Genomic DNA, 12861 nt, shown 5'->3' with positions numbered 1-12861 from the left:
CTGTATTTGTTAATGTTATCGGTGCACAGTGGACATTTTTAAATAAAAAAAAAACATTTTTACAATATTTCACACATGGAGGACTCGGGACACAAACTCACAATCTCCTTACTCCAAGACAGCCCCGCTACCATTGTGCCACATGCATGGCTTGTCAGCTGCTAACACACAAATCATCCACTACTGTTCCTATCAGAGCAGACGTATATATATTTTTTTTGAAGTATTCGCGTTAATTTGTTTGTATTGACATGAGAGAATCATTGTTGTATTCTCATAATGAAACACGAAAAAAGTGATATATAGATGTATACTATATGACGTACGGTTTTGAAGAAAAATGAGATTTGCATGAAAATGTTGCACCATTTAGCTAATCTTTTAATATATAGAAAATGGATGAAAAAAGAAGCTGGTGAAAAAAACTAGGAGTTATGCAAAAACAGCAGTGTTAATGGCTAGTGTAGCCATCTGCTCCAAGAACAGGAAATTTGACATTTCCAACCTCCATCCATCATTGTGTTCTTTAAGTAGCTCTGTTCCTGCACACGGAGGTCTTGCTGATGTGCTGCCTCATATTCTTCTTTGGCTGCAGCTTTGTGGATTACTTACAGGTGTCAACAGATATGAACAAAGGGGATACTCACTTTCACCCAGTACCTAGTTGGGGTGAGTGTGTGTGTGTGTGTGTTTGTTCTGCGATGGACTGGTGCCCTTTCCAGGGCAGGATTAAACGATTTAGAAAATGACTGACAGTTTCAATTGCCAACTTTCCTATAATTTATAAATGAAATATATAATCTTAAATATAAATTTGGTATTCTAATGGATTAGAAAATGATTGTGGCATGAATTTGTTGTGCTTTGTCTGCCACCTGTCTCTACAGTAGTGGTAAGAAGTGTTAATTTAAGAACTACTTAGTGTTCCATGAGTGAGTCGGGGAACACGTTGATTACAAAGAATTAACATGCTACTTTGGTTATACCTGTAAATTAATGATCAGTTTTAAGGGGTTGTTTATAATGCTTTTTAACATTACAATGATTTCGAAAAAAATCATCCTCATTTGTAGTTTTATTCTGTAGGTGTACTGATCGATACAGCTCCTTTATTAACTGACTGTTCGTTTGTCTGTCATTATCACTGTTTTGAAATTGTATGACATAACTGTGCTGAGTTTGTATCACTCCTCTTGACTCTTTCTGGGGAAAACCTTTCAGGTGTTCTTGCAATGTCCAGTGGTGCATTTCATGTACTTGCTGTCTGTATGTGTGTATTTCTTTTCATGTTTTGTTTAATAGTCTTGTAGCCTGTAAAGTATCTTGAGATAAGGAATGCTTTTATGGTGGTATTAGGGCTGTGCAGCTTTAAAAACTTCAAAGCACAACAAATGCTAGCTATGGAGAGTGGTTTACAATGGCAAAAAAGGTAAATAGGAGTATGAAGAACACGTTAAAAAGTGTCTTTCTATTAGTTTCATTTAGGGGATAATAGTGAAGGTGATGATGACAAAAATATCAATTTCTTTCTTTCTTTCTTTCTTTCTTTCTTTCTTTCTTTCTTTCTTTCTTTCTTTCTTTCTTTCAGGCTGATGGAGCAGAGAGTGGGATCAACTTTCCTGCAAATGAAAGTAATTTTGGGAAAATGTCCAATAAACCGTACAGGCATCCAGCTGGGCCTCCTTCAATTGCTGTTTCGAGAACTTCGCTTTCATCTGGTAATGAATTCTTCATGTTTTATTCACTGAAGAAATATTTAGCAATATTACCATTTCTGTATTTGCACACCATTGCTGTTTGAACTGTAATTTTGTTTGCCTTCTACTCATATCACACATACTGTACCTTGTATGTCTGAGCACCAGTTATGCCCACCTTAAGATTTATTTTTTTTCTGGTTTTATTATTGAGGGTGAAATTCTTCAGTTTTTCTGACAACTTTTGGAATTCAATGCCATGTAAAAGTATCTTCAATCAAAACATAATATTTGATGATGAGCACCTTGAGTTAACAAAAGCCAGTGGAATAGAAATTTTTTTCAAAAGATAATTTGTAATTTTAAATTTTATAATTTTATATTTGTAAAACAAAGTTTTAACATATTTATCAACTAGGGGGCTTTGCCCTCTTCTCGCTTTGCTCACCAACCCCCGGGCCGGCACTACGCGCCAGCCATTTTGTCTTTCTGCCGCATGTGTATGGGGATGCGGATGTACAATTTAAACAGATTGTTATTTTCATGGGAATTGTGACATATGCATAATACACCTAACTATTTTACATTACAGCAAGTAATTAACCACATTAAAAAATAGTAAAACATAATAATTTGAAAGTAAATTATGTTTCATGTTGTGTTAGAGATATTCGTTGCCTTCTTCAATTTCATTCTGTTTGGCTTTGAAATACTTTTTAAACTTGTACTGTAAAACTTAAATGAAAACAATTTTTTGAGTTAAATTTTAGTCAATATCGCATTGGATTTTGATTCTGTGTTTGGGCTTACATTGTGACAACGCAAAGTATAACTGCACATGAGTGAATTTCGTTTTTGTGATTTGTTAATTTGTCTTTGCAAAACCTATTCTAATGGGAAGCTGTTAATGTTTTAATACGAATGGCATATCAAGATTTCCTTTGGTGTATCCGCGGAAGATGTACTACATTACCTTTCTTGGATACATCCTTCTTTTAACAATAAATCGGGCGGTGGAAGACTGGACAGGTTAACAGTTGTAGATATTCTTCAGGATATTGTAAGCTGATGTTTTCATCTTCCACACAATCACCACCAACTGTTTCAGCATAGTCTATTGATATGCATTTAACCAATTTGCCATGTAACCGATCGACAGTTTTCATGTTAATTCATTTGACTTCATCGATTCTTGGTGCTAGGATTGCCTGTGTACTCATTTCTTCGGTTGATAATCCTTTGGGATGAAATTCTTCATTAAGATTTGAACATAATAACTCTTCTTTATTTGGGATCTTAAAGTGAGTAAAACATAAAAATTTATAAGAGCTGAGAGAGCAGAAACTGTGTCTGACAAAAGCATTCACACGAATGAGAGGTGAGAGGACCGTGTGCAGGGTTGAATATGGTTGAGAGGAGGGCATGACTTGAAAAAATCTCATGGAAAGAGTCTTGTCTTGCGGGACTTGAAAAAATCTCTTGGAAATAGTCTCGTCTCAGGATTTTCTTTTATAATAGAGAGATATACCAATTTCAATGATATTTTAAATAAAGTAGAGATTGATAACTAGGTTATTCTTGTGAAAACTTATATGTTGTCTTTACAAAGTAAGAATTTCCTTGTCTACATCTGATAGGTGTTTGGTCCAGGATGAAGTTCTTCCATCCACCTGTAGCCATTTGAATTACTCCACTTTAACTGGTTTACAAAATGTCTACATGTGGAATGTGTTTTGATGCTGTTTTCTCTGTTTTTTAATAGACCGCAGTAAGTCTGAAATAGACCTCACTGGACCACATGGAGAAAATGACGACACACTGAGTGTTAGGAGTAGATCAGTCCCCGGAGATCTAAATGAACCTTTGGTAAGTTTGAACATAACTTTGTTTTTTATCCAGTCTTTGCAGGATTCAGATTGTACATTTTGTTCGTACTCAGTCACTATCAGACCATGAACAAAGAACAACTCTATTAAATTATTTATACTCCTTTCACAAAAACAGGCAGAAAATTTCTCAGTCCATCAGCTTTGTTATATTTGGCGGATATGTACAATGCACAGAGCCAAGTTATTCAAGGCAACACACATAATCTGGAAAAGAAAATAGAATGACAAAAAAAATCCCCTCTGTGTTGAAAACAGAAAGGTTTATTATTATACTGCCTCGGTTTGAAACATAACACCTGCAGCTGATGTGGATTTCTATAAAATAATCCAGGCAGGAAATGGGCCATAAAAATACGCATTTCCTTTCAGTTCAAAGAATTTCATGCCACTGCATTGTGGTGTGAGACCTCTTGTATAAACCTTATGCTTTTTAATGATTTAAAGGCCCAAGGCGGTGTCATGAGTGTGCTGAAATGGTAGCAATGAGGAATGTACAGAATGGAAGTGAAGCTGTAAAAGAATTAAAAAAATGTTGTTTTTTTTTCTTGAATGCCCGATAGAAAACACTAAGTGCAACAAAAAGAAAAAGATCTCGCAGAGTGTAACTTGTCCATGATTTTTGTAGCTTACTGAATTTTAACAGCCAGTCTTAAATTCTCTATTTGGATCAGTTCTTTAATTTATTGTCCTCCTTACCTGAGTCACTAATAAATTATAAAAACTACTAAAATCATTTTATTTTACCTTGTTTAAAAATATTGAAAATCATTTTATTTTACTTGAAAAAAAATTAGCTAATGGTAGCCAGGCTTCTGACTTCAGGTATCATCAATGTAGGGAGAGGATCTCCAGAGTGATGCCATAGGGGAACAAATTTTGGTTCCCAAAAGACCCATCCACATGAAGCTTCCAGAAAGAACTATTGTTTATTTAGATCCATAACAGGCTTTTTACAGATGAAAAAAAAAATGAACTGATGGCAACAGATTTATGAAATACCAGTGGCTTATAATTTAAAAGGACTCTTGCTGCATATGGTACTACAGGCTAAGTCCAGGTTTTCTTAAACTGTTAAGTGTCCTACTCGGTAGCCTGCCATACATTAAGGATTTCAGTTTGTTTTTTTCTACATACAGTTAGGTCCATAAATATTTGGACAGAGACAACTTTTTTCTAATTTTGGTTCTGTACATTACCACAATGAATTTTAAATGAAACAACTCAGATGCAGTTGAAGTGCAGACTTTCAGCTTTAATTCAGTGGGGTGAACAAAACGATTGCATAAAAATGGGAGGCAACTAAAGCATTTTTTTAACACAATCCCTTCATTTCAGGGGCTCAGAAGTAATTGGACAAATTAAATAAGTGGAAATAAAATGTTCATTTCTAATACTTGGTTGAAAACCCGTTGCTGGCAATGACAGTCTGAAGTCTTGAACTCATGGACATCACCAGATGCTGGGTTTCCTCCTTTTTAATGCTCTGCCAGGCCTTTACTGCAGCGGCTTTCAGTTGCTGTTTGTTTGTGGGCCTTTCTGTCTGAAGTTTAGTCTTCAGCAAGTGAAATGCATGCTCAGTTGGGTTAAGATCAGGTGACTGACTTGACCATTCAAGAATTTTCCACTTCTTTGCTTTAATAAACTCCTGGCTTGCTTTGGCTGTATGTTTTGGGTCATTGTCCATCTGTATCATGAAACGCCGCCCAATCAATTTGACTGCATTTAGCTGGATTTGAGCAGACAGTATGTCTCTGAACACCTCAGAATTCATTCGGCTGCTTCTGTCCTGTGTCACATCATCAATAAACACTAGTGTCTCAGTGCCACTGGCAGCCATGCATGCCCAAGCCATCACACTGCCTCCACCATGTTTTACAGATGATGTGGTATGCTTTGGATAATGAGCTGTTCCACGTCTTCTCCATACTTTTTTCTTGCCATCATTCTAGTAGAGGTTGATCTTGGTTTCATCTGTCCAAAGAATGTTTTTCCAGAACTGTGCTGGCTTTTTTAGATGTTCTTTAGCAAACTCCAATCTAGCCTTTCTATTCTTGAGGCTTATGAGTGGCTTGCACCTTGCAGTGCACCCTCTGTATTTACTTTCATGCAGTCTTCTCTTTATGGTAGACTTGGATATCGATACGCCTATCCCCTGGAGAGTGTTGTTCACTTGGTCGGCTGTTGTGAAGGGGTTTCTCTTCACCATGGAAATGATTCTGCGATAATCCACCACTGTTGTCTTCCGTGGACGTCCAGGTCTTTTTGCGTTGCTGAGTTCACCAGTGCTTGCTTTCTTTCTCAGGATGTACCAAACTGTAGATTTTGCCACTCGCAATATTGTAGCAATTTCTCGGATGGTTTTTTTCTGTTTTCGCAACTTAAGGATGGCTTCTTTCACCTGCATGGAGAGCTCCTTTGACCGCATGTTGTCTGTTCAGAGCAAAATCTTCCACATGCAAGCAGCACACCTCAAATCAACTCCAGGCCTTTTATCTGCTTAACTGATAATGACATAATGACGGACTTGCCCACACCTGCCCATGAAATAGCCTGAGTCAATTGTCCAATTACTTTTGAGCCCCTGAAATGAAGGGATTGTGTTCAAAAAAAGCTTTAGTTGCCTCACATTTTTATGTAATCGTTTTGTTATCCCCACTGAATTAAAGCTGAAAGTCTGCACTTCAACTGCATCTGAGTTGTTTCATTTAAAATTCATTGTGGTAATGTACAGAACCAAAATTAGAAAAAAGTTGTCTCTGTCCAAATATTTATGGACCTAACTGTATTAGGGAGTTTTTCAACACACAAAGAACCAACTTCATATGCAAAGAACCATTCCCAGAATTTAATGGTGCTTTGTCAAGCAACAAAGCTTTAGTGTGTAGGTACAAAACTGAAACCAGTCTAATCACTTACTTTGAGCCATCTCCACTGATTGTATTTCTATTTTTGTGTTCACATTTTTGTGAAAACAACAAACCACAAGAGTGTGAACAATTTCAACTGTTTTAAAGTCAAGTCGGGGAGCATGCACTGGTACAGTGTGTTGCCGCACCCACTGCACGACAAAACAACTCAGGATCCCGGTTTGCAACCCCCCCAGGCACACACGGTCCGGTCCCACCCTCCAGAAATGACCCTCTATCTGCCGTAGCCAGGTGTTACATGGGTGACCCCTTGGCCTGGTCCAGCCACTCGGGTCCCCAACAATGAGGATCTTATGAGCCGGATCACCCTCGGGAAAACGCACCACATGGCTGTAGTGCCGTAACTGACGCTCCCTCACAATGCAGGTTATGTGCCTCATTCTGGACTCCATGAGCAACCGCTCATTCGACACAAAGTCAAACCAACGGTACCCAAGGATTTTCCGGAGAGACACAGTACCAAAGGAGTCCAGTCTTCATCTTAGGTCACTGGATAGGGTCCATGTCTTCCAACCATATAGGAAGACAGGAAGCACCAGGACTCTAAAGACTTGGACTTTCGTCCTTTTGTAAAGATATCGCGAGCACCACACACCCCTTTCCAGCGACCTCATGACCCCCCATGCTCTCCCAATCCGTCTACTGACTTCATAGGAAGAGTCACCAGAGACATGAATGTCACTGCCAAGGTAAGTAAACCTCTCAACAAGGTCAATACACTCTTCGCAGACAGACACACTGCTGATGGCTGTGCCCAAGAGGTCATTAAAGGCCTGGATCTTGGTTTTTATCCAGGACACTCGCAAGCCCAGACACTCAGACTCCTCGCTCAGTCTCTCGAGTGCCCTGATCAGAGCCTCCATTGACTCAGCGAAGATCACAGAATCGTCAGCAAAGTCAAGATCCGTGAATCTTTCTTCACCAACAGATGCCCCACAGCCGCTGGACCCAACTCTAGGTCAGGAAAGGATGGGTTAAGAAAAAACAAAATGTCTGCACATTTCTAATTTCTGGCCACCCAGCACCAACCAGCTTGACTATGGAAATTACTGATTGTGAAACTTGTTGACAAGTTGATCCACAGAACAGAAAAGAGAAGAACCACTTCATTTAATAAAATTAAGTTAAAAGAAAGAGAGAGAGAGACTCCATGTGTTTATATCGAGAGAGCAGAGCCAACTTTGCTGCAATGGTACCTTGGGTGAGGGGGACCCTTTCTATGTAGAGGGAAAACGGAGAGCCAAGAAGTGCAGGCAGAGAAGGATACAAGATTAGAAAGGAATAGCTATAGAAAAAAATCGAGCAAACCGATGCAGAGCTGAAGGACCAGTAGGAACAGTTGGGTGGGCATTGCCATAATATATAGAGAAAAGCAGCAGGGGTATTTAGAGAGCAGAAATGGCAGTAGTGGTCGGTTGCCATCTCTAGTGTTTGTAATATGAGGATGTAAAATGCTGGCCATGTGCAAACATTAATTGAGTATGATGATGATTACTCTTTGCTGTTTTTTGTTTCAAATGAGTTTTCATGTTTTCAGGAGGACTTGGAAGAAGTAGAAAGAGAGGATGACATCGAGGAAATGGCTGGACGCCGCTCAGTTACTCACAGAAGCAGTCTGTCAAGTGGACTGTCAATGGTAAGGGTTTTTACTTCGTGCCCGTCTCATTTCCTCTTAAATGATAGTGACCCATGAAAGAAATGTATGTGCCCTTAAACAAATAATGCAAGTTATAAAAATAAAAAAGAGGGCAGGGGGGTGAATTTCTGGCTTAATAAGGTCAAAATATTATAACAGAATCTCTTATTTACTCCACTTAACTTCAGAATGTTCTCAGTTTTTAAATGTCTGTAATTTGTCTATTTCAGAATTTCAGCTGAGATTTTGCAGCTGTTCCACCAGTAATATGAAAGAGATTTAATCAATTGTGCCCCCATTATTTATGGAAATATGCAGTCATACTGTACACATTCAGCTAAAAAAATCAGTGCAGCATTTGCTTTATTAACATTTCAGAAGTGCAGGGTTTTTAAAGTGAATTTTCAATCAAGGCCTGGTTGTTGTAAGTTCAATTCACTGTTACACATTGATCATTTCTGTCACGCTCTTTGTTACTCTTCATCAACTTAAGGATGAAGAGTTTCCTCATCTAACTAACATACAATTTTCAAACCTGCTTAATCGAGTTCAGGGTAATGGGAGACTTCAACCTATCTGGGCAGCATGAGAAGCATAGCAGAAAACAGGGCACCAGTCCATCATGTCCTACTCACACCTGGCCAATTTGGTAGCATCAGTCAGCTTAACGCACACACATCTTCACAAAACTGGAGTACCATAAGGGCTTTAACAGTTAACAGAGGCTCTACCCCAAAAAATGAGGGACTTGAAGTGTGAGTTAAATGGACCACCCCAGTTACCTCCCACACTCCAAAGAGGTACAGTCAGGTCAACAGATGTCACCCAGTTTGTACTGCTGGGTAATTGTGTGTGTGATTCTGCTTGAGCTGGAATTCTGTGAGGGGACTGTTCTCCGTTGCCATTGCTGTCAGGATGTGCTCCAGCTCAGTAAAACCTCAAACTGAATAAGATGCTTAATAAAACAGATGAATGTACTGATACATGAAAAACATGGCTTTTGTATGTCCATCCCTTGTAAGCAGTACTTTTTATGCGGAGAAAACCAAAAGAAGCTAAACTTTTTTTTTCTTCTTTTAAACTAAATACACTTAATGAAAAGATAATTGTTTGGTTTAATAAACCGCTCACCTAGAATCTAATAAACGGAAAAATACAAAGCAAGAAAGAAAGATGGCAGTCTGCACATAGGATGGGAACCGTCCACAGAATGAGGGGGGTCTGCTCTCTCTGGCCTGACTCGTCTGCTTGTTCACTCAACTCTTATTAGCAGAATATTTGTCTTTTCCTTTTATTAAATAAAAATGCTGTAGACTCCAAAAGAAGCATTAATATGATTACTTTCAGCAAAAACTTTTCCAGACCAGCGTGAAGTTCAACATGAAATTAGTTTTTTTTTGTTTCCTTCCAACAGATAATGCTGACCAAAACAACTTTGGAAAAGTAACGCAGTTCCCAGAGTGCGCATTAATAAAACAACACTTCAGCTAACCCTTAACTTAAACAGTTCCGCAGAAATCAGAATGACTCCAATTTGTCTCCTTGGCAGTCACGTCCAATCTGCATATTCAAGCCTGTGTTACTGTATAAGAAATATACTGATTATTGAGAATGGAACACTAATAAGCTTTTTAACACTCAAATTAAATAAACTTTATGAACTAAGGGCCTGTTATTCTATTGTTCCATGCAGCAGAGGGAGATAATTTGCATTGTTAAAACAGCGTCAAGTCTTAAAAATGGTTTTCTCTGTGTTCTTAGCCCAAACTGAGACCCCACTTTTAACATGTCACATATGCCTCTGTAGGAGTTCTCCTCAGATGCTCTGTCTCCAAATCTGCTTTGTAGTCATTTTGTGCGTCATTGGTGCTGCTACCTCATATGTTTCTGAGCTCTGGGACTGTTCAGTGTGTGTAGTGAGGGATTCCCTCCAGGTATTCAGGTTTTAGCCCCCCTAGTAACGTGCAGGTTAGGCTCATTGACCTCTATAAATGGTTCCATGGAATCGAGAGATTGTGTGTGCTTTTCAACATGCCTTGTAATGGACTGATGAACTGCCAGGACTGGTTCACCTGCCTTCTGCCATGCGCTGTTAAGATAAGCACCAAGTCACACTTGCTCTGAGCTGGATACATGCTGTAGTCAACCCTGACTTTTGAGAGAGACAGATTTAAGAAATGATGGAGGGATGGAATTAGACCCACACCAACCCCTACCAACCAGTCACACCAGGAAATGTTTAAGTAAATGGAAACACCAAAATATATGTAGCTATTTACAAAGACAACAATGACAAACAACAGTAAACATATAAGATGTGCACCTCCACACGATATACATAGTCTGGAAAGTCCTTACTGTTAAATATAAATCAGTTAGTGAAATAAACAGCTTATATGGTTTTAAAGACGTAATGGATTGCCCTCTTGTGTAAACTGCTTTCTGAATAAAGGATATACTGTACCAGAACAGTCCTATCACCCGCCTTCAGATGTTGTTTAGTGAGGTGCGTCTCTTCCCTGAAGAGCATCGCGGGCAGGTATGGCACAAATGCTCACTGCGGTCCGCGGTAACTGATAGCAGGGTGAACCCTTTCAGCAATATCTTGCAGTTTCATAAATGCCCTCTTCACTCCTGAAGTTGGTAAAGTGATTGGAACATCAAAAAGACCAACTGTATCTTCCACTTCTGCTTTTTTATATTTGCAGTGCATACTGATAGACAAAAACTACAATTCCCAAAAGCCCCTCTACATTCATGCAAACCTCGTCTAAAGACACAGACCCCACATTTACATCCCAGGCATCTGTGAAGTAATATCAGACACAACGCTAAGCAGGACGACCCCATATGTGGCATTGCTACAGCTGCATAGAAGATGATGCTTGGAATGACGTTTGTTATTGTGGCCAACTGTGGATGCCTTTAGTTTTTTAAGTTTACCTTTTTTAAACCACCAGATATACACCCCGTCTTGTCACTTCTCTTCAAATTGAAAACCTGAGCAGCACATTTGTTCTCCGAGCAACAATAAAAATATGAAATAAAACATTAAAATTTATCAAACCTGTTTACTGGGGGCTGGAGTTTGTCATGACCCACTGCTTATCACACAATGCTCAGTTAGAATGGTCACTTTAGAGGCTTCCGTTCATTTAATGCTCTTCATTTCTTGACTGTTAAACAAAGAAAAAACCTACATGGACACGCGTGGGGGTAGTGGGTGGGGTGGGGGGGTAAGAAGAAGATACGCACAAGCACTTTGGAATCGAGCCCCAAATGAATCCGTTAAAAGGAAATAATAAGAATAAGAACACAAAGGTGTATCAGCTCCATGTACCGTGTTTGAATGTCTCTCAAAACAAATATTTAAATAAGCAGGCCGTCTTTTGAAAAATAAAGAAACTCCCAAGGAAGTGCAACAGAAAATGATCACATCAGTTGCTGTATGAGCTTGGCAGTATGCTGTATGTATGGGCAGGCAGTTTGAGGAGAAGGTCAGACACTTCGATAACCCATCTGGCATGGACTTTGCTGCATCTGAGAGTAATCTGTAAAAGGTTTATGATTTTATAGGACTATAAAATTCATCTCCATGCATTTCCTGATTCTGCGTAAACTAGCTTTGGGCTGCAGGAGGACATTAGTTAGGGAGTTAGCCCATTCACATACACACACACTGATACGCACAGGGCCAGTTTAGAGGCACCAGTGAGCCTAACGCACAGAGCTTTGGAATATCAAAGGAAAGAAAAATGTACACAAATACTGGGAGAATATGAAAACTCTACACAGACAGCAAAGCAAGCCAGTATTTGAGTCCATTCTCATGAGATGCAGTGCTAACCACTATGCCACTGCACCACTCTGCAGCCAACTACAACAAATCAACAGTTTGTATTCCCAAAATGGGTCTCGTGTTTTGTACATTTTCTATCTGTTTTTTCCCTCATGCTGCTCTTTGCAGTTGGATGTGTGTCCTTTCCTCATTTGTTGTACCCTCAGCAGAATCCATGCCCGGCCTGAGCTGAGTCTTCCATCAAAAGAATGCCAGAGAGCTGCTGTCGGACCCCTTTGGGGAGTATTTGTTTTCTAGATGACTAAAGAATTGCTTGAATTTTTTCATTATGTGCAATGCTTCTTTCACTCTGGCAAAATTCCCTAAAGCTCAAGTCCAAACTTAATGCTGGCTGATTTGTTCTTTTTATTCGCTCCAATGCTGTCTAAGTACGTGTTCACAAAATTATTAATTACAGCACTTAAAGAATTCTCAGAGTAACAGCAAGAAAATAAAAGGACATTTTTGCTCAACATATTTTGCTTTTTCATGCAGCCTCGCAAAGCCCTCACAGAGACAATATATAAAAGTTCCTGTTGTCAGCAAAGAAACTTGATTCTTATAATGAACAATATCTGTCTGGTTGAAGATGAGATTCTGAAGTGTTGATTTTGAGTTGCTTAGATATCGGAGTTTGCTAAACTCTTTATCGCTGCAAGTCTGCTTTACAGTGTTTATCCTCCTCAGTGTGTGCCATTTCCTCTGAAGCCTTCAGATGTCAAATGGAATCAGTGACATGCCCTTGGGCCCCATCCTGCACCTCATCTGTTATTTCTGTATTATATGCTGTTTCATGTTCAGATTTTTCTTTACACTTTGAATATGTTAGAATAGCACTGAAATCAAAATGCAGAAGTGCTTTTCCATACCTCTG

General features: G+C 39.1%; 1 protein-coding gene across 3 annotated transcripts in view; it reads left to right on the top strand.

Moving 5' to 3' along the window:
* The window catches only part of sytl5 (synaptotagmin-like 5), a 464560-nt gene that overhangs the window by 410397 nt on the left and 41302 nt on the right, over positions 1-12861 (top strand). For all 3 annotated transcript variants that reach the window (XM_051927103.1, XM_051927102.1, XM_051927104.1), the window contains 3 exons: positions 1589-1718; positions 3460-3563; positions 8051-8149. In XM_051927103.1, the coding sequence (XP_051783063.1) occupies positions 1589-1718; positions 3460-3563; positions 8051-8149 (333 nt within the window). The remainder of the gene's footprint in view (positions 1-1588; positions 1719-3459; positions 3564-8050; positions 8150-12861) is intronic.

This window comes from Erpetoichthys calabaricus, chromosome 4 (genome assembly GCF_900747795.2).
Source record: "Erpetoichthys calabaricus chromosome 4, fErpCal1.3, whole genome shotgun sequence".
Lineage (NCBI taxonomy): Eukaryota > Metazoa > Chordata > Cladistia > Polypteriformes > Polypteridae > Erpetoichthys > Erpetoichthys calabaricus.
The sequence above is the reverse complement of the archived record's forward strand: the minus strand, read 5'-3'. Positions and strand labels throughout refer to the sequence as shown.